Source organism: Coregonus clupeaformis, chromosome 1, assembly GCF_020615455.1.
Source record: "Coregonus clupeaformis isolate EN_2021a chromosome 1, ASM2061545v1, whole genome shotgun sequence".
Taxonomy (NCBI): domain Eukaryota; kingdom Metazoa; phylum Chordata; class Actinopteri; order Salmoniformes; family Salmonidae; genus Coregonus; species Coregonus clupeaformis.
In genome coordinates this window covers 22,400,416-22,422,328 of record NC_059192.1, presented here as the reverse complement: position 1 = coordinate 22,422,328, position 21,913 = coordinate 22,400,416, and the positions used below count along the sequence as shown (strand labels likewise).

The following is a 21,913-nucleotide window of genomic DNA, read 5'->3' as shown; positions in this document are numbered from 1 at the left end:
CAAAATCCACCTTCTTTACAATAAGTGTATCCAGATCACTTGATTGACGTGGAACATTTGCAACTGGTTGCGGTGCGTCCACCGCCATATCTTCTTCAACACTGTGGCCTCTTGCCCCTTCAACTCTCTTCACCCCCGTCTCGCTTTGTTCATGGTGCCGACTAAGCTTGTTTTATTTCCAAGCAACTTGTTCGCCACGGTGATATTTTCTCCCCTTGCCAAAGTAAGGTTCCACAAGCCTCATCACCACATTCTCCGACACTCGCTCACCTGCTGCCTGATGTGGATCTTTTCCAAAACGGTGCTGTTCCTTCCTCCCTCCAATCTCACCGTTTCATTTGGTGGTGGCGCTGGCACCTGCTCAGTGCGCACCGTTTCTGGATTTTTTTGTGCTTAGGCCTCAGATGTGTAGGTGGACTGATATAGGGTACATACCATTTTGAGATTATAATTAGAATATACCAATACAATAGAATGGCCCGCCCTGTTCTTCATTCACAATAGGTAATTACGTAATTTTGCATTGTCCACTTCCCCTCTCTCATTAACTCACCCATTCTCCCTCTTTCTCCCCATCTGTCACGAATTCAGCCGAGGCTGCCCCTCCTCCTTGCTCGGGCAGGCTTCGGCGTTCGTCGTCACCGGAGTACTAGTTGCTACCGATCCATGTTTCTATGTTCTACTTGTTTTGTCTGTATTGGTCTCACCTGTTTCCCATCATGTAATTATGTCTTCCCTATTTAACCCTCTGGCTCACACTGTGTGTTGTGCGTGTTTGTCCATGTTTTGGTTGTCGTATGTGAGCGGGTTTGTTCCTCCCTGTGTGGAGGTATGTTCATTGAGATACCTACGAGTAAAGTACGTTTTTCGATCAGCTCTGTGTCCTGCGCCTGACTTCGTCCTACCGCATTACACAGACGCCTTGACAGAAACACACACCATATATGGAGTCAGCAGGTACAGCCATGCCAGCTGGATCGATGGAGGAACGCGTCCAACAACAAGCGACCATGATCCAGGCTCTCGGCACCGCAATGGAACGCGTGGTGAATACTATGGAGCGATGGGAGAGAGGAGGTTTTCCTATACCTCCTCCAACTACACCACCACCTACACCGCTGTCCACCTTTTCACCACCTGGGTCCAGTGGGATTCGGCTCTCGCTCCCGAGGGCATACGACGGTACAGCTGCCGGGTGTCAGGGTTTCCTGCTCCAGGTGGAGCTATACCTGGCAACTATCCACCCGGCTCCCTCGGGATACGAGAGCGTGTCCGCCCTCATCTCCTGTCTGTCCGGAAAAGCGCTCGAGTGGGCCAACGCCGAATGGGGAGGAATAGACGCAGCATCAGTACGTTATGAGGTGAGCGTCTATTCCACCTCAGACAGGGGAAGAGGAGCGCACAGGATTTTGCACTGGACTTTAGGACTCTGGCTGCCAGCTCAGGATGGAATGAGAGGGCCCTTATCGACCACTACCGATGCAGCCTAAGGGAGGACGTTCGTCGGGAACTGGCCTGCAGGGACACCAACCTTAACCTGGACCAACTGGTGGATATGTCAATCAGGCTTGATAACCTGTTGGCCACCCGCGGACGTCCGGATCAGGGGCCGTCCATTCCATCCCCCAGCACCTCCGACCCTAAACCTATGGAGCACGGAGGTGCTGCTCTTAGGGAGACCGGTAGAGGGGCCGTCCCCTGCACCAACTGTGGCCGCAGAGGACACACTGCTGGTCGGTGCTGGGGAGGGTCTTTAAGGAGTCGAAGCAGTAGGCAGAGCACTGGTGGACCGTTTCAGGTGAGTAGGCACCCGACTCACCCAGAGTTCCCTGTTGCGCATATGTGTATAGATGTTGTATTTCCAGAGTTTTTTCCTCATTCCCAGCATAAGGTGCTAGTAGATTCAGGAGCAGCTGGGAACTTTATTGATCGTCAGTTTTCCCGTAGTTTAGGGATTCCTGTTGTGCCAGTTGATGTGCCCTTCCCTATACATGCCCTAGATAGTCGCCCTTTAGGGTCAGGTCTGATTAGGGAGGTCACAGCTCCACTCTGGATGAAGACGCAGGAGGGTCATGAGGAAAAAATTAGTCTCTATCTGATTGATTCTCCTGCGTTTCCAGTGGTGTTGGGGCTTCCCTGGTTAACCTCTCATGACCCCACTATTTCATGGCAACAGAGGGCTCTCAAGGGATGGTCAAGTCAGTGCTCGGGGAGGTGTGTAGGTGTTTCCGTAGGGGCACTTCCCCGGAGTCACGTGTATCCTCTGTCACAGGAGGAGACGGCGGCTATGGAAACATATGTCACCGAATCTCTGAGGCAGGGATACATTTGGCCTTCCACTTCCCCTGTCTCCTCGAGTTTCTTTTTTGTGAAGAAGAAGGATGGTGGCTTACGCCCGTGCATTGACTACCGTGGTCTTAATCAGATCACTGTGAAGTACAGCTATCCACTACCTCTGATTGCTAGTATGACAGAGTCATTGCACGGGGCACGCTTCTTCAATAAATTGGATCTCAGGAGAGCGTACAACCTGGTGCGTATCCGGGAGGGAGATGAGTGGAAGACAGCATTCAGTACCACCTCTGGGCACTATGAGTACCTCGTCATGCCATACAGGTTGATGAATGCTCCATCAGTCTTCCAATCCTTTGTTGATGAGATTTTCAGGGATCTGCACGGACAGGGTGTAGTGGTGTATATTGATGACATCCTCATATACTCCGCTATACGGGCCGCGCATGTGTCTCTGGTGCGTCAGGTGCTTGGTCGACTGTTGGAGCATGACCTGTATGTGAAGGCGGAGAAATATCTGTTCTTCCAAGAGTCCATCTCCTTCCTAGGGCACCGCCTGTCCGCGTCAGGTGTGGAGATGGAGATTGACCGCATTTCGGCCGTGCGTAATTGGCCGACTCCAACCACGGTGAAGGAGGTGCAGCGATTCTTGGGTTTTGCCAACTACTACCGGAGTTATCCAGGGCTTTGGTCAGGTAGCGGCTCCCATTACCTCCTTGCTGAAGGGGGGACCGGTGCGACTGCAGTGGTCAGCTGAGGCGGACAGGGCTTTTTGTCATCTGAAAGACCTGTTTACCTCGGCTCCAGTGCTTGCTCATCCGGATCCCTCCTTAGCATTCCAGGTAGAGGTGGACGCGTCCGAGGCTGGAATAGGAGCTGTACTGTCTCAGCGCTCGGGCACGCCACCAAAGCTCTGCCCCTGTGCTTTCTTTTCAAAGAAGCTCAGTCCGGCGGAGCGCAACTATGATGTGGGGGACCAGGAGCTGTTAGCTGTGGTTAAAGCTCTGAAAGTGTGGAGGCATTGGCTTGAGGGGGCTAAACACCCTTTTCTCATTTTGACTGACCATCGCAATCTGGAGTACATCCGGGCGGCGAAGAGATTGAACCCTCGCCAGGCAAGGTGGGCCATGTTCTTCACTCGTTTTGTGTTTACTCTTACTTACAGACCAGGTTCCCAGAACGCTAAGGCAGACGCCCTGTCCCGACTGTATGACACAGAGGAGAGGTCCATTGAGCCCACTCCCATACTTCCGGCGTCGTGTCTGGTGGCACCGGTGGTGTGGGAGGTTGACGCGGACATCGAGGGGGCGTTACGTACCGAGCCCACTCCCCCCCAGTGTCCAGAGGGTTGTATGTACGTGCCGCTCGAGGTTCGCGATCGATTTGATCTATTGGGCTCACACGTCACCCTCCTCTGGTCATCCTGGCATCGGTCTCAGTGGGAAATACTGGTGGCCCACTTTAGCCAAGGATGTGAGGGTTTATGTTTCCTCCTGCTCGGTGTGCGCCCAGTGTAGGGCACCTAGACACCTGCCCAGAGGGAAATTACAACCCCTACCCGTTCCACAACGGCCGTGGTCCCACCTATCGGTGGATTTTGTTACAGACCTTCCCCCCTCACAAGGGAACACCACGATCCTGGTCGTTGTGGATCGGTTTTCTAAGTCCTGCCGTCTCATTCCTATGCCAGGTCTCCCTACGGCCCTACAAACTGCTGAGGCCCTATTTACACACGTCTTCCGGCACTACGGGGTGCCTGAGGATATTGTATCGGATCGGGGTCCCCAGTTCACCTCAAGGGTCTGGAGGGCGTTCATGGAACGTCTGGGGGTCTCGATCAGCCTGACCTCAGGTTTTCACCCCGAGAGTAATGGGCAGGTGGAGAGAGTTAACCAGGATGTGGGTAGGTTTCTGCGGTCCTATTGCCAGGACCGGCCGGGGGAGTGGTCGGGTTTTATCCCCTGGGCAAGATGGCCCAAAACTCACTCCGCCACTCATCCACTAACCTTTCTCCCTTTCAGTGTGTGTTAGGTTATCAGCTGGTCCTGGCACCTTGGCATCAGAGCCAGATCGAGGCTCCTGCGGTGGATGAGTGGTTTCGGCGCTCGGAAGAGACCTGGAACGCTGCCCATGTACGCCTGCAGCGGGCCATCAGGCGACAAAAGGCGAGCGCCGAATGTGATTTGGGGAAACAGAACTACGATTGGCCAACTCTCTCCTATCTTGCCCTGCTGCTTCCTATATGCTAATTAGCCGCTATGGAGTCACAGGGCCTGAACTGTGACCGATAGCAAAAAGGATGCAAAATGCTGATGAAATGTGTCATTAATACCTCTGTTATTGCTGAGTCATGCCGAGGTGAATTCATGTGAAGGGTTGTCATTCAGATGGAAAGCCTTCATGATGTGCTTTAGTACCATTACATGTTGAAATGTATTATTCTGTACAGTAATTTACTACTGCCTCTGCCACAGGCTGACCTGTACACATTAAAATAAAAGGGAATGCCACACACTCTAGTACAGGGTTCCCTAACTGGTGGCCCGCGGGCCGAATTTGGCCCTGAATCTAGTTGATGATCCCTGCACTAGTAGTTCAGCTGTGACTTGTACACAAACACAAATGTGTGGGTTTGATGTAATTACGGAAGTTGCGTGCAAGAGTGTGGGCAATGTACTGTGTTAGAAAGGATTTGTGTGTTTTATATCAGCGCAAGTTGTGTGTATATGTTTTTTCGAGTGTCAATGTGTCAATGCCTGTGTGAGGTGGCTGGTGAGATAAGATAAAGACGACTCCTCTATTACAATAGCTACTGGTGTCACGACTTCCGCCGAGGCTGCCTCCCCTCCTTGTTCGGGCAGGCTTCGGCGTTCGTCGTCACCGGCTTACTAGTCACTGCCACTCCATATATCATCATTCCATTTGTCTTGTCGTGTCAATTACACACACCTGGTTCTTATCCCCTCATTAGTCCATGTATAAGTGTTCCCTCTGCCCCCTTTGTCCTTGTGGGTGATTGTTATTTGTGAGAGTAGTGTAGCTCGGTGGAGCTACTCTCCCTTTGTATTGCCGGGGTAGATATGTCCCCTGTGCCCGTATATTGTTGGAGTGTCCCGTACCGTGTATTGCCAGGGTAGATAGTTTCCCCTGTGCCTGTTTTCGTGTGTCGCTATCCAGCGCATTTGTGTACAACGGAATAAACTCTGTATTCAGCGATTTACCCTCCTGCGCCTGACTCCTTCTATCACACTCATCACAACTAGCTCAATGACAGAATCTGTATGAGCTGAGCTCCGTGGCTGTACCCACGCACGCTCCTCCACCCAGGTGGAAAATGAAGATACGTGGAGCTCTTAGCTGGCCGGAAGTCCACATCACTATCCATTATCCCTACCCAGCAAAGTATAATGATGGATGGTATAAACCCTGGGATAATTAAGTCCCTCTAGATTGATCCTGTGTGTGTGCCGGTGATGCGTTCCCCCTCCACAGAATCACCCACCAGCTATGGAATCAGCGGGAGAGGAGCGCATGCCTGGAATCGTGGCAAGGGTCCAGGAGCATTCCACGATGCTGGCCAGTTTGGGGGAAGCGATGGATCGGGTTCTTCAGGTCATCCAACGCCTGGAGAGGAGAGGACCCGATCTGTCGAGACCAGCTGGCCAACCGGATCGAGCCACCTACACCCCAGCACCCGGAGGGATCCAGATTTCCCGACCACGGGCGTTCGACGGGACAGCGGCGCTCTGCCAAGGATTCCTCCTCCAAATGGAGCTCTACTTTCAGCCTCAGGCCGGCCCCATCGGAGCGGGAGAAGGTGTCCGTCCTCGTTTCCTGCCTCTCGGGGAAAGCCCTGGAGTGGGCAAACGTGGTTTGGAACGAAGGAGGAGCCGTCATGGAGAACTACTGGGAGTTCGCTCGCCTCTTTCGGGCGGTCTTCGATCACCCGCCCGAGGGTCGAGAGGCGGGCGAGCGGCTGGTCCACCTGAGGCAGGGGACGAGGACCGCGCAGGACTCGCGTTGGAGTTTCGGACACTTGCAGCAGGTTCCGGGTGGAACGAGCGGGCCCTGATCGACCATTTCCGGTGCCATCTGCAGGAGGACGTCCGACGGGAGCTAGCCTGCCGGGACACCATGTTGTCTTTCACGCAACTGGGGGACATGGCCATCTGTTTGGACAACCTGCTGGCAGCCAGAGGACGTCCTGGTAGGGGTCTGCCCATTTCCACCCCGGATGACTCGGATCCCGAGCTGATTGAGCTGGGTGGAGCCGCCGTCCGAGAGAGCGGAGAACGACAGCGACAGTGCCACTTTGGTGGCACGAAGGGACAGTACACCACACGTAGTCGTCAACGCTCTTTTGGAACTGGAGGCGGCAGGCAGGGCACTCTCGCATCACCCCAGGTATCGAACACCCACACTCGTTCAGAGCCCTCTGCTGTGCACTGTACCCTACCTATCTACTTTCCCGATCACATGGTAGTTCCCCAGTGTAAGGCGCTAGTCGATTCAGGCGTAGCTGGGAACTTTATGGACAGGGCATTTTCACGCCTTCAAGGCATTTCATTGGTTCCCCTATCCATTCCACTCCCCATCAGAGCACTTGATAGTCGACCATTAGGGTACGGGTTTGTTAAGGAAGTTACTGTACCAGTCACTGTGATCACCCAGGAGACTCATTGTGAGCAGGTTACTTTTTCTATTATTGAGTCTCCTGCTTTCCCTGTGGTATTAGGTATCCCTTGGCTAGCACTCCACAACCCCACCTTCTCATGGCCGCAGAGGGTTCTCACAGGGTGGTCACGAGAGTGTCAGGGTAGGTGTCTAGGTGTTTCCGTTGGTGCAACCACGGTGGAAAGTCCAGACGGTACCTCCACCGTGCGCATTCCCCCCGAATACCTCGATCTGGCGCACGCGTTTTCAAAGACGCAGGCGACAAAATTACTACCTCATCGGGCGGGGGATTGCGCGATAAACCTTCGGGTAGACGCTGTACCTCCCAGGAGTAATGTGTACCCCCTGTCGCAGGCTGAAACGGAGGCTATGGAAACATACGTCACCGAGTCCCTGGGCCAGGGGTATATACGTCCCTCCACTTCACCCGCTTCCTCAAGTTTCTTTTTTGTGAAGAAGAAAGACGGCGGTCTACGCCTGTGCATTGATTATCGATCACTGAACAAGGAGACGATAAGATTTAATTATCCTCTCCCCCTCATTCCTTCAGTGATTGAGTCAATGCATGGGGCGCGCTTCTTCACCAAATTAGATCTCAGGAGTGCATACAACCTGGTGCGTGTTCGGGAGGGGGATGAGTGGAAGACAGCATTCAGCACAACCACGGGGCATTATGAATACCTGGTAATGCCCTACGGTTTGATGAATGCTCCATCCGTCCTACAGTCCTTTGTGAACAAGGTGTTTCGGGACATGCTTGGTCACGGTGTGGTGGTCTACATCGATGACATCCTGGTGTATTCTGCCACACGCGCCAAGCATGTGTCCCTGGTTCGCAAAGTGCTGGCCCGACTGTTGTAAAATGACCTTTATGCCAAGGCAGAGAAGTGTATGTTTTTCCAGCAGTCCGTCTCCTTCCTCGGATACCGCTTTACCACCTCAGGTGTGGAGATGGAGGGAGATCGCATTTCAGCCATGCGTAATTGTCCGACTCCAACCACGGTTAAGGAGGTTCAGCTCTTCCTTGGCTTCGCCAACTACTATCAAAGGTTTATCCGGGGCTTTGGCAAGGTCGCAGCTCCCATTACATCCCTGTTGAAGGGTGGGCCGTCCCGGATCCGCTGGTCTGCTGAGGCTGACCTTCAGTAAATTGCGGGGTCTGTTCACCTCAGCCCCGGTACTGGCCCACCCCGATCCATCACTACCGTTCGTAGTGGAGGTGGATGCGTCCGAGGTAGGGATAGGCGCTGTCCTATCTCAACGCTCGGGCACGCCACCCAAGCTCCGCCCCTGTGCCTTCTTCTCTAAGAAGCTCAGCCCGGCAGAGCAGAACTACGATGTTAGTGATCGGGAGCTGTTGGCTGTTGTCCGAGCTTTGACCGTGTGGAGGCATTGGCTCGAAGGGGCGAAACACCCTTTCCTCGTCTTGACGGACCACCGTAACCTGGAGCACATCCGGGCAGCGAGGAGGCTGAATCCTCACCAGGCCAGGTGGGCCCTATTCTTCACCCGGTTTGATTTTACACTGTCATACATTCCGGGTATGAAGATTGTGAAGGCAGATGCACTGTCCCAGCTGTATGACACAGAGGAGAGGCCCAGAGACAACACCCCCATACTCCCGGCCTCCTGCATTGTGGTGCCAGTAGTATGGGCGATGGGCGCGGATATAGAGCAGGCATTACGCACAGATCCATCTCCACCTCAGTGTCCAGCTGGGCTGCGGTACGTGCCTGCTCTTATCCGTGATCGTCTGGTCTACTGGGCACACACATCACCCTCCTCTGGTCACCCAGGTATCGGTCGTACAGTGCGCTGCCTGACCGGAAAGTACTGGTGGCCTACCTTGGCTAAGGACGTGAGGGTGTACGTCTCCTCCTGCTCAGTGTGCGCCCCCAGAGTAAGGCACCTAGGCACCTCCCAGCGGGTAAGTTACAACCTTTACCAGTTCCACAACGACCATGGTCTCACCTAAGTGTTGATTTTTTGACTGATCTTCCCCTCTCCCAAGGTAACACCACCATCCTGGTCGTTGTGGACCGCTTTTCCAAGTCCTGCCGCCTCCTTCCTCTGCTCGGTCTCCCCACGGTTCCACCCAGAGTCAAATGGGCAAGTGGAACGGGTAAATCAGGATATGGGTAGGTTCCTGCGGTCCTACTGCCAGGACCGGCCGGGGGAGTGGTCGGTGTTCTTGCCATGGGTAGAATATGCCCAGAACTCTCTCGGCCATTCCTCTACTAACCTAACGCCATTCCAATGTGTTTTAGGTTACCAACCGGTTCTGGCACCGTGGCACCAGAGCCAGACCGAGGCTCCTGCGGTGGATGACTGGTTTCGGCACGCGGAGGAGACGTGGGACGCTGCCCACGTTCATCTCCAGCGCGCCGTGCGTCGTCAGAAGGCCAACGCTGACCGCCACCGCAGTGAGGCCCCGGTCTTCATACCGGGGGATCGGGTCTGGCTCTCGACCCGAAATCTGCCCCTCCGCCTGCCCTGCCGGAAGCTGAGCCCGCGGTTTGTGTGGCCGTTCAAAGTTCTGAGGAGAATCAACGAGGTCACTTATTGGTTATTACTTCCCCCTGATTACCGTATTAACCCCTCGTTTCATGTGTCTCTCCTCAGGCCGGTGGTGGTTGGTCTGCTCCAGGAGTCTGAGGTGCGGGAGGTTCCTCCACCTCCTCTGGACATCGAGGGGGCCCCGGCGTACTCTGTCCGTTCCATCCTGGATTCGAGGCGTCGGGTGGGGGCCTTCAGTACCTCGTGGAGTGGGAGGGGTACGGTCCGGAGGAACGGTGCTGGGTCCTGGTGAGCGATATCCTCGATCCCTCCCTGTTGCGGGATTTCCACTGTCGCCATCCGGCTCGCCCTGCTCCGCGTCCTCCTGGCCGTCCCCGAGGCAGGGTCAGCGCGCTGCTGGAGCTGCGCATCAAGGGGGGGGGGGTACTGTCACGACTTCCGCCGAGGCTGCCTCCCCTCCTTGTTCGGGCAGGCTTCAGCGTTCGTCGTCACCGACTTACTAGCCACTGCCGCTCCATATATCATCATTCCATTTTTCTTGTTGTGTCAATTACACACACCTGGTTCTTATCCCCTCATTAGTTCGTGTATAAGTGTTCCCTCTGCCCCCTTTGTCCTTGTGGGTGATTGTTATTTGTGAGAGTAGTGTAGCTCGGTGGAGCTACTCTCCCTTTGTATTGCCGGGGTAGATATTTCCCCTTTGCCTGTATATTGTTGGAGTATCCCGTACCGTGTATTGCCAGGGTAGATAGTTTCCCCTGTGCCTGTTTTCGTGTGTCGCTATCCAGCGCATTTGTGTACAACGGAATAAACTCTGTATTCTGTGATTTACCCTCCTGCGCCTGACTCCTTCTATCACACTCATCACAACTGGCTCAATGACAGAATCTGTATGAGCTGAGCTCCGTGGCTGTACCCACGCACGCTCCTCCACCCAGGTGGAAAATGAAGATACGTGGAGCTCTTAGCTGGCCGGAAGTCCACATAACTATCCCTTATCCCTACCCAGCAAAGTATAATGATGGATGGTTAAACCCTGGGATAATTAAGTCCCTCTAGATTGATCCTGTGTGTGTGCCGGTGATGCGTTCCCCCTCCCCAGTGCTGGATTGTCCTGCGCTGACCTTGCAGAACTCTCGTAGTCTAGACACTCTGTCAGACCTGAAGCTGCAGCGTCTGGAGGCAGAGCTAGAGGGGGCGCGGCACCAGGCCCAGGGGGCGTGTCAGAGGGAACAGGAAGTGAAGGCAGAGTGTGAGAGACTGCAGGAGGAGCTGAAACAGATCCAGAACAACCACATAGAGAGGGTCAGTGAACAACACACACATACACACCTAACACACACCTAACACACTGGTACGTCTCACAAACTGGTACATTCTCCATCTATTTTCTAAAGCATAGCCAGCTCTGTCTAACTCTTGCTGTCACATTTTGCCAAGTCCGCTTCGATCACCTGCATGCTAATCTGTTTTCACGCTCTACTTCGGCAGGAAATGACTTCGTCGTGTGAGCAGTGTGATGTGGAGTGGATCAAGAAGGTGGGAGATGAGCAGTAAGTGAAGACAACGACCATTTACTGTGTGACACCTCCATAAGACCTGCAACCATTTAGACTGCTACTGAGAGAGGGAGAGAGAGAGAGAGAGAGACGGAGAGAAAGATAATAGTAGCAGACAGTAACGTTTCACTAGGAGCTCTACCTGACCCATATCTGAAGGTCTAGACTGTAACGTTTTGGTCTGACTAAGGTAGCCTCTAAGGAACTCATTAGAACCTAAATGAGCCCTTTTCCAGGCCCGTCTTAAAGTTGAACTCTGCCTAGAATAGTGGCCTTTCCATCACATATACATTCTTTGATATATTACTAGTACATTTGTGCCCATAAGCATAGCCGCAGGAAGTGCACTGAACAAAAATATAAACGCAACATGTAAAGTGTTGGTCCCATGTTTCGTGAGCTGAAATAAAAGATCCCAGAAATTTTCCATATGCACAAAAAGCTTATTTCTCTCAAATGTTGTTCACAAATTTGTTTACATCCCTGTTAGTGAGCATTTCTCCTTCGCCAAGATAATCCATCCACCTGACAGGTGTGGAATATCAAGAAGCTGATTAAACAGCATGATCATTACAGAGGTGCACCTTGTGTTGGGGACAATAAAAGGCAACTCTAAAATGTGCAGTTTTGTTACACAACACAATGCCACAGATGTCTCAAGTTTTGAGGGAGAGTGCAATTGGCATGCTGACTGCAGGAATGTCCACCAGAGCTGTTGCCAGATAATTGAAGGTTAATTTCTCTACCATAAGCCAAAGTAGTTTTAGAGAATTTGACAGTATGTCCAACCGGCCTCACAACCGCAGACCACGTGTGTGGCGTCATGTAGGCGAGCAGTTTGCTTATGTCAACGTTGTGAACAGAGTGCCCCATGGTGGCGGTGGGGTTATGGTATGGGCAGGCAAAAGATACTGACAATGAACACAATTATATTTTATCGATGGCAATTTGAATGCACAGAGAAACCGTGACGAGATCTTGAGGCCCATTGTCGTGCCATTCATCCGCCGCCATCACCTTATGTTTCAGCATGGTAATGCACGGCCCCATCTCGCAAGGTTCTGTACACAATTCCTGGAAGCTGAAAATGTCCCAGTTCTTCAATGGCCTGCATTCTCAAGAAACATGTCTCCCATTGAGCATGTTTGGGATGCTCTGGATCGACCTGTACGACAGGTAGTTCCAGTTCCCGCTAATGTCCAGCAACTTTGCACAGCCATTGAAGAGGAGTGGGACAACATTCCACAGGCCACAATCAACAGCCTGATCAACTATGCGAAGGAGATGTGTCGCGATGCATGAGGCAAATGGTGGTCACACCAGATACTGACTGGTTTTCTGATCCACGCCCCTACCATTTTTTAAAGGTATCTGTGACCAACAGATGCATATATGTATTCCCAGTCATGTGAAATCCATAGATTAAGGCCTAATTAATTTATTTAAATTGACTGATTTTCTTATATGACCTGTAACTCAGTAAAATCTTCGAAATTGTTGCATGTTGCGTTAATATTTTTGTTCACTATAGTTTGAGATGGGGGTGTTGCAATTTTTCTCATTTGGGTGGGGGGGTCCTGGAAACACTTTTTGCCCGCGCTGCAGACGGCTATATCGGTCCGCTAATACAGGACTATTAAAGGCCCAGTGCACTACTTTTGTGAAAAAATATTATTTTCGTATTATTATATATAGATACAGTACCAGTCAAAAGTTTGGACACACCTACTCATTCCAGGGTTTTTCTATATTTATACTATTTAAGAATTATAGTGAAGACATCAAAACTATGAAATAACACATATGGAATCAGTTTTTAACAAATCAAAATATATTTTATATTTGAGATTCTTTCAAATAGCCACCCTTTGCCTTGATGACAGCTTTGCACACTCTTGGCATTCTCTCAACCAGCTTCACCTGGAATGCTTTTCCAACAGTCTTGAAGGAGTTCCCACATATGCTGAGCACTTGTTTTGCTGCTTTTTCTTCATTCTGCCGTCCGACTCATCCCAAACCATCTCAATTGGGTTGAGGTCTTGGGATTGTGGAGGCCAGGTCATCTGATGCAGCACTCCATCACTCTCCTTCTTGATAAAATAGCCCTTACACAGCCTGGAGGTGTGTTGGGTCATTGTCCTGTTGAAAAAAAAAAGATAGTCCCACTAAGCCCAAACCAGATGGGATGGCGTATCGCTGCAGAATGCTGTGGTAGCCATGCTGGTTAAGTGTGCCTTGAATTCTAAATAAATCACAGACAGTGTCACCAGAAAAGCACCCCTACACCATGACACCTCCTCCTCCATGCTTTACGGTGGGAAATACACATGCGGAGATCATCCGTTCATCCACACCGCGTCTCACAAAGACACGGCGGTTGGAACCACAAATCTCAAATTTGGACTCCAGACCAAAGGACAAATTTCCACCGGTCTCATGTCCATTGCTCGTGTTTCCAAGCAGGTCTCTTCTTCTTATTGGTGTCCTTTAGTAGTGGTTTCTTTGCAGCAATTCGACCATGAAGGCCTGATTCACACAGTCCCCTCCGAACAGTTGATGTTGAGATGTGTCTGTGACTTGAACTCTGTGAAGCATTTATTTGGGCTGCAATTTCTGAGGCTGGTAACTCTAATGAACTTATCCTCTGCAGCAGAGGTAACTCTGGGTCTTCCATTCCTGTGGCGGTCCTCATGAGAGCCAGTTTCATCATAGCGCTTGATGGTTTTTGCGACTTTACTTGAAGAAACGTTCAAAGTTCTTGACATTTTCCGTATTGACCGACCTTCATGTGTTAAAGTAATGATGGACTGTCGTTTCTCTTTGCTTATTTGAGCTGTTCTTGCCATAATATGGACTTGGACTTTTACCAAATAGGGCTATCTTCTGTATACCCCCCCTACCTTGTCACAACACAACTGATTGTCTCAAACGCATTAAGAAGGAAATAAATTCCACAAATTAACTTTTAAGAAGACACACCAGGTGACTACCTCATGAAGCTGGTTGAGAAGCTGCCAAGAGTGTGCAAAGCTGTCATCAAGGCAAAGGGTGGCTATTTGAAGAATCTCAAATATAAAATATATTTTGATTTGTTTAACACTTTTTTGGTTACTACATGATTCCATATGTGTTATTTCATAGTTTTGATGTCTTCACTATTATTCTACAATGTGAAAAATAGTCAAAACTAAAGAAAAATCCTTGAATGAGTAGGTGTGTCCAAACGTTTGACTGGTACTGTATATTATTATTTTTATTCAAATTTTTCAGGGGGTGCTGCAGCACCCCTACTTCCTGCGTCTATGCCCATAAGTTTTGCACTGGATAATTATGTGGACCTCAGTCTCTTTCAATGTGGAGAACACACTTGTGATGAGGAGCCTAGTTGTGTGTTGTGTGGTAATATATAAAACAACATTAGAGGGCAGTGTGGGCACAAGAGTTTCCTGACATACAGCAGTCGTCATTTGTTGTTTCTCAGGGGAACCAAAACTGACGCTGTGGACCCCCGGTTGAATACCCCTGTCCTACGCACAGTCACACCACACAGAGCTCACCCACTAGCTAGTGCAAAACCACATTCACGACAAGTCTGAGGGGCGTGAAAAGCAAACACTGTTTCGATAAGAAAGTGGAAGTAAAGTGAATGGTAGAGTGGCTAAGGTTGACTGGGCTAGAGGCCTGGGAGGGAAAGCCTACTACTTTTCCAGTCACATCTTGCTTTCTCTCCCTTACTCACCCACCTACCTGTTAGCTGGTATTTTCTTTCTGAATGGCAGCTGACTTCTTGTAAGTGCTCTCGTTTATTGTAAATGGCTCAGATTCATGTGGAACTGGTCATGTGTGTTGCATGTTCTGGAGAGCAACAGTTTGGCCCTCACAGACACTTAGAATTGTTTGGCTTCAAATATGGTCAGTTACCTGAGGAAAAATACAGAGATTATTGAATGCGTTCATTTGATTGTGTAGACTATTTTGGAATGAACTTGACTTGGTTGACATAATTGCTGACAATTGTAATTGCTTTGTTCAGTTCTATAGTATGGAGTTCACATTTTCAATGTAAAACAAATTCAGAAAGACAAAGAGCCAACAGTAAGGAACAGCATATAATATACAGTAGATCATGTGTTATTACAGCCACTGGGCAAAAACTGGTTGAATCAACAATATTTCCACATAATTTCAACCCAAATAATCTATGCAATGACGTTAAATTCTAAGTGGAAAACTGATTGGATTTCCAAAAGGTTATCAACGTATGGGCATTTAGTCTTTTTTTCACCCAAATGTTAACCTAAATCCAATGACATGGTGATATTTTTTGTTGAATTCATGTTAGTTAGCAAATCAACCAAAACTAGACATTGAACTGAAGTCTGTGCCCAGTGGGTAGCTTCTGACAGTGTGTAGGCTGTGGACATGAGAGTCGAAAGCCTGCACTCATTTGCTTGTCTTCTTCAGAGACCTAAGGAGGGCCATGGGTCCTCATTACCTCTGCCTCTGTAACTTTATGTACCAGAATTTGTCATTTGTCATCCATCACTTTTTCTTATTAAATATCACTGACCAATGGAAGTTTTACTGAGAAATTATATGGTCTATGTATATGTTGAGTTATGTTTAGAATCTGTGTTTCTTACAGTTGAGTGATAGCATACAGCCCCAAACACTGTGTAGTTATTACAGAAACAGCAACCCTACAGTCCATACTCTCTAATGTGTGTTCAGAGGTCAAATCCAGCTCATACGGCCCACACACACTTCATCTCCCACACACAACCAGCATATAGATTGGCAGTCATGAATTTCTTCTCGCTATATACACAGTTATCATCTTTCCTCCCACACAGGCACACGCACACACACACACACACACACACACACACACACACAGTCTTGTACAACTAACCTTGTGGGGACACAAAATTCAGTCCCATTCAAAATCCTATTTTCCTTAACCGCTAACCCTAACCTTAACCCCAAACCCTAACCTTAACCCTAACCCTAAACCTAACCCTAGCTCCTAACCCTAAACCTAATTCTAATTCTAACCTTAAACCTAAACCCCCTAGGAATAGCAATTAACCTTGTGGGGACTAACAAAATGTCCCCAGTTGGTCAAATTTTTGTTTGTTTACTATTCTTGTGGGGACTTCTGGTCCCCACAAGTATAGTTAAACACGTACAGAAAAGGCATGCACGGAAACACACACACACACACACACAGATGGGCAGTAATTCTGTTCCATGTATTTTAAATATGCATTTAATTTACTTCTGAGTATTTTGTATTTTATATTACACTGGGCTGAACTACACTCCAATGTGTTTTGTAACAATATACTTTCGAGAGCTGTAATTTGTATTTTCAAAATACTAAATACTTTTCAATACCATTTTTTTAAAATAGCAATTCACCATTTTGTGGCCCCTGTTCACCCTGCATTGGTATCAGAAGTCTGATGGCACTACGGTGTGATAAGAGTGTCTACCAAAGGAACTAAATATAAATGTATACAGTGGGGGAAAAAAGTATTTAGTCAGCCACCAATTGTGCAAGTTCTCCCACTTAAAAAGATGAGAGAGGCCTGTAATTTTCATCATAGGTACACGTCAACTATGACAGACAAATTGAGGAAAAAATTTCCAGAAAATCACATTGTAGGATTTTTTATGAATTTATTTGCAAATTATGGTGGAAAATAAGTATTTGGTCAATAACAAAAGTTTCTCAATACTTTGTTATATACCCTTTGTTGGCAATGACACAGGTCAAACGTTTTCTGTAAGTCTTCACAAGGTTTTCACACACTGTTGCTGGTATTTTGGCCCATTCCTCCATGCAGATCTCCTCTAGAGCAGTAATGTTTTGGGGCTGTCGCTGGGCAACATGGACTTTCAACTCCCTCCAAAGATTTTCTATGGGGTTGAGATCTGGAGACTGGCTAGGCCACTCCAGGACCTTGAAATGCTTCTTACGAAGCCACTCCTTCATTGCCCAGGCGGTGTGTTTGGGATCATTGTCATGCTGAAAGACCCAGCCACGTTTCATCTTCAATGCCCTTGCTGATGGAAGGAGGTTTTCACTCAAAATCTCATGATACATGGCCCCATTCATTCTTTTCTTTACACGGATCAGTCGTCCTGGTCCCTTTGCAGAAAAACAGCCCCAAAGCATGATGTTTCCACCCCCATGCTTCACAGTAGGTATGGTGTTCTTTGGATGCAACTCAGCATTCTTTGTCCTCCAAACACGACGAGTTGAGTTTTTACCAAAAAGTTCTATTTTGGTTTCATCTGACCATATGACATTCTCCCAATCCTCTTCTGGATCATCCAAATGCACTCTAGAAAACTTCAGACGGGCCTGGACATGTACTGGCTTAAGCAGGGGGACACGTCTGGCACTGCAGGATTTGAGTCCCTGGCGGCGTAGTGTGTTACTGATGGTAGGCTTTGTTACTTTGGTCCCAGCTCTCTGCAGGTCATTCACTAGGTCCCCCCGTGTGGTTCTGGGATTTTTGCTCACCGTTCTTGTGATCATTTTGACCCCACGGGGTGAGATCTTGCGTGGAGCCCCAGATCGAGGGAGATTATCAGTGGTCTTGTATGTCTTCCATTTCCTAATAATTGCTCCCACAGTTGATTTCTTCAAACCAAGCTGCTTACCTATTGCAGATTCAGTCTTCCCAGCCTGGTGCAGGTCTACCATTTTGTTTCTGGTGTCCTTTGACAGCTCTTTGGTCTTGGCCATAGTGGAGTTTGGAGTGTGACTGTTTGAGGTTGTGGACAGGTGTCTTTTATACTGATAACAAGTTCAAACAGGTGCCATTAATACAGGTAACGAGTGGAGGACAGAGGAGCCTCTTAAAGAAGAAGTTACAGGTCTGTGAGAGCCAGAAATCTTGCTTGTTTGTAGGTGACCAAATACTTATTTTCCACCATAATTTGCAAATAAATTCATAAAAAATCCTACAATGTGATTTTCTGGAATTTGTTACCTCAATTTGTCTGTCATAGTTGACATGTACCTATGATGAAAATTACAGGCCTCTCTCATCTTTTTAAGTGGGAGAACTTGCACAATTGGTGGCTGACTAAATACTTTTTTTCCCCACTGTATGTAAAAATGAACAATTGCAAATCATGCTGAATATTAATGTAATAACCTCCGCCCCGAAACAAGACCAATAATAAACCCAATGTGCTTTGCAGTTCATTTTGGTATGTTAATTTTCACATATACAGTACATTTACATTTTGGTCATTTAGCAGACACTCTTGTCCAGAGTGACTTACAGTCAGTGCATTCAACTAAGGTAGATAAACAACAACATATCACAGTCATAGCAAGTAAAAAGTGTCTGTAACCGTCACTGAGAATGTTGTTGCTGTTTGGGCTGGCTACTTGCAAATGTATTTCTGTATTTTAAAATACAAAATACATGTATTTTAATTAAATACATTTAGAAATACAAGTATTTTGTAGTTTATTTTTGATATATTGATCTTGGTATTGGTATTTTGTAATTGTATTTGGTAATTTTTGCCCATCCCTGCACACACACACACACACATACACACACACACACACACACACAAACACTCAAACACCTCCAAATAGCTTTTCCAAAACGGTGCAGCGCATTGAAGTCTTGGCAGTGTTTATGAACCAACAGAGGTATTCACACATAAGAGATCACACAAGGTGCTGTGAGTGAGATGTGTTGCTTTCCAAGCCATGCTTTTCAAAGATTGTCAAAAGGCACAGGCGAAGTTGAGACTTGCGTGAGCTGAAGTGTGAAAAGGAAGAGTCGCGTATGTCAAAACAGTCAATAAATACAGTGCTGTGTGAAGAAACGGCGAGAGACTAGGGACTGTCACTCAGACATCCCCCTTGGACTGTAAAGGATGATAGGAGATTTCAACTCTCAAAGAGAATACAGGTACTTCCATATACATGAAAGAGTTGGATAGAGGCAGTTGGGGAGAAGAGGACTGCTTTTTTTCCAATGTCATCAATGGTTTCCACAGTTCCTGTAAGTTATGTATGATCTATTGTATTTTCAGATTGTTGTGAAGGTGTTGGTGGAAAGTTATAATGAAGGGGCTTTAATAGCCCACTCTGTCTGTCTGGGTCATACATAAACGTAGGGGTAGGCCTGTCTGAACAACTGATTCTACTGACTAACTGGTGGAACTTATGAATGCAATGTCTGTGGTCAAAATGACAGACTTTTGTGGAATGCTACCTTTTCATAAATCCTTAAATAGAAATTAAATTAATTGATTCTTAGATAAACATTGAGATGTTCCATAGCTGTGATTCATTTGTGGTGGCAACATCATTCTCCTGAAAAATACATTGTAAAGACAGACAGATCATGTGTGTAAGAGAATTATCGAGGGAAATGGAAAAGATTCACAATAATGACTCATGATGACTGTAATTTCCATTAACTGATGGTTTAGTGTTTGGTGATGTTTACTGGTCAAAAAACCTCCAGGCAACATGTGATATGTTTTCTATTGGTACTGCATGTGCTTCCCTCTCTCTCCTATGCACAGTGGGTTGTGAGAATACTCATAATATGAGACTTCTCAGTGTTGGCTCTATAATTGGCATGTCCTTATAGAGTTATTACAATTTCTCAATTTCTCGTTGTGCAGTTGAAGTACACTACCGTTCAAAAGTTTGGGGTCACTTAGAAATGTCCTTGTTTTCGAAAGAAAAGCCATTTTTTTGTCCATTAAAATAACATCAAATTGATCAGAAATACAGTGTAGACATTGTTAATGTTGTAAATGGCTATTGTTGCTGGAAACGGCTGATTTTTAAAGGAATATCTACAAAGGCGTACAGAGGCCCATTATCAGCAACCATCAGTCCTGTGTTCCAATGGCACGTTGTGTTTGCTAATCCAAGTTGATCATTTTAAAAGGCTAATTGATCATTAGAAAACCCTTTTGCAATGATGTTAGCACAGCTGAAAACTGTTGTGCTGATTAAAGAAGCAATAAAACTGGCCTTCTTGAGACTAGTTTAGTATCTGGAGAATCAGCAATTGTGGGTTCGATTACAGGCTCAAAATGGCCAGAAACAAATAACTTTCTTCTGAAACTCGTCAGTCTATTCTTGTTCTGAGAAATTAATGCTATTCCATGCGAGAAATTGCCAAGAAACTGAAGATCTCGTACAACGCTGTGTACTACTCCCTTCACAGAACAGCGCAAACTGGCTCTAACCAGAACTGAGCAAGAGGACAAATACATTAGAGTGTCTAGTTTGAGAAACAGACGCCTCACAGGTCCTCAACTGGCAGCTTCATTAAATAGTACCCGCAAAACACCAGTCTCAACATCAACAGTGAAGAGGCGACTCCGGGATGCTGACCTTCTAGGCAGAGTTGCAAAGAAAAAGCCATATCTCAGACTGGCCAATAAAAATAAAAGATTAAGATGGGCAGTCTGAGATATGGCTTTATCTTTTTATCTCTGCCTAGAAGGTCAGCATCCCGGAGTCGCCTCTTCACTGTTGACGTTGAGACTGGTGTTTTGGTCAGTACCCGACCTCACTAACGCTTTTGTGACTGAATGGATGCAAGTCCCTGCAGCAATGTTCCAACATCAAGTGGAAAGTCTTCCCAGAAGAGTGGAGGCTGTTGTAGCAGCAAAGGGGGGACCAACTCCATATTAATGGCCATGATTTTGTAATGACGTGTTCGACAAGCAGGTGTCCACGTAACTAGCTACAACCAGGCCTGCCCTGAGAAAAGCCTGCGTTTTCACTAATGCGATTCTGCTAAGTATGATGTTCTACAGGTCCAGTCCACACTAAACTATTCTTTGCCATCTTGTATATTTGAAAACGAGATGAAAGATGCACTCTCTATTTTTCAATGCAGTCTGATTTACCACACCGCTTCATTTTATCGTCGTCTGTGAAATAAAATAATATTAAAACATTGCTGAAGTCAAAAGGTCAAATAAATCACACTGCAAAGACCAATAGGCTGTGTTTACACAGGCAGACCAATTCTGATCTTTTTTCACTAATTTGATCATATCAGCTCTGGAAAAAGATCTGATGTGAAAAGATCTGATGTGGTTGGTCAAAAGACCAATTAGTGGAAAAAAGATCAGAATTGGGCTGCCTGTGTAAATGAAGCTAAACATAGCGTGTCAGACGTTCCTTTATTTTTCAAAGCTTCACATTTTCCATGACTAGAACCTCACGCAATAGGATGTGTGTTATTTACCAGTAATTTCACCATCTTTATCTACCACCATCATCAATGTGTGAAAATATGTTTTCAAGTTCAAGTAAATCACAAGAGTCTTATGTGAAATTGATTTGTGAGCTCAGATAAGCTATGTTTTATCAGATCATAGGCTGGATAGCAGATACACACTGCTGTCATCTACCACAACCACCTCTCTTTTTATGTTTTCGAATACCACCCGTGTTGCCTTGTAACAGAGGTGTTTGAAATAGCTGCCTCGTTACCATGGAAAAGCAAATGCCTGGGTGTAATGTTGAGGCAGCTGGCTGACTGCTTTATGTCTGTCTGCTTTACAATGGTGTGATTCATGTGTGATTTATATGATTGGTATTCTACAAAATACTCTATATTATGCAATGATATCAACAATGTAATTGGTATCCAGTCAATCTGGAGATGAGAAAGAAATGCATCTAGGAAATGCTTAGATAGACGTCTGATAGATGTCAAGTGTAAATAACCATAGACATCTGATAGACGTCAAGTGTAAATAACCATACACGTCTGATAGTCGTCAAGTGTAAATAACCATAGACGTCTGATAGACGTCAAGTGTAAATAACCATAGACATCTGATAGACGTCA

The 21,913-nt window shown here is 47.4% G+C and overlaps 1 protein-coding gene across 1 annotated transcript in view; it reads left to right on the top strand.

Moving 5' to 3' along the window:
• The window catches only part of tbkbp1 (TBK1 binding protein 1), a 47,394-nt gene that overhangs the window by 11,502 nt on the left and 13,979 nt on the right, over window positions 1-21,913 (top strand). Inside the window, exons 5-6 of the mRNA XM_041858143.2 lie at window positions 10,586-10,788; window positions 10,975-11,036. Of these exons, the coding sequence (XP_041714077.2) occupies window positions 10,586-10,788; window positions 10,975-11,036 (265 nt within the window). The remainder of the gene's footprint in view (window positions 1-10,585; window positions 10,789-10,974; window positions 11,037-21,913) is intronic.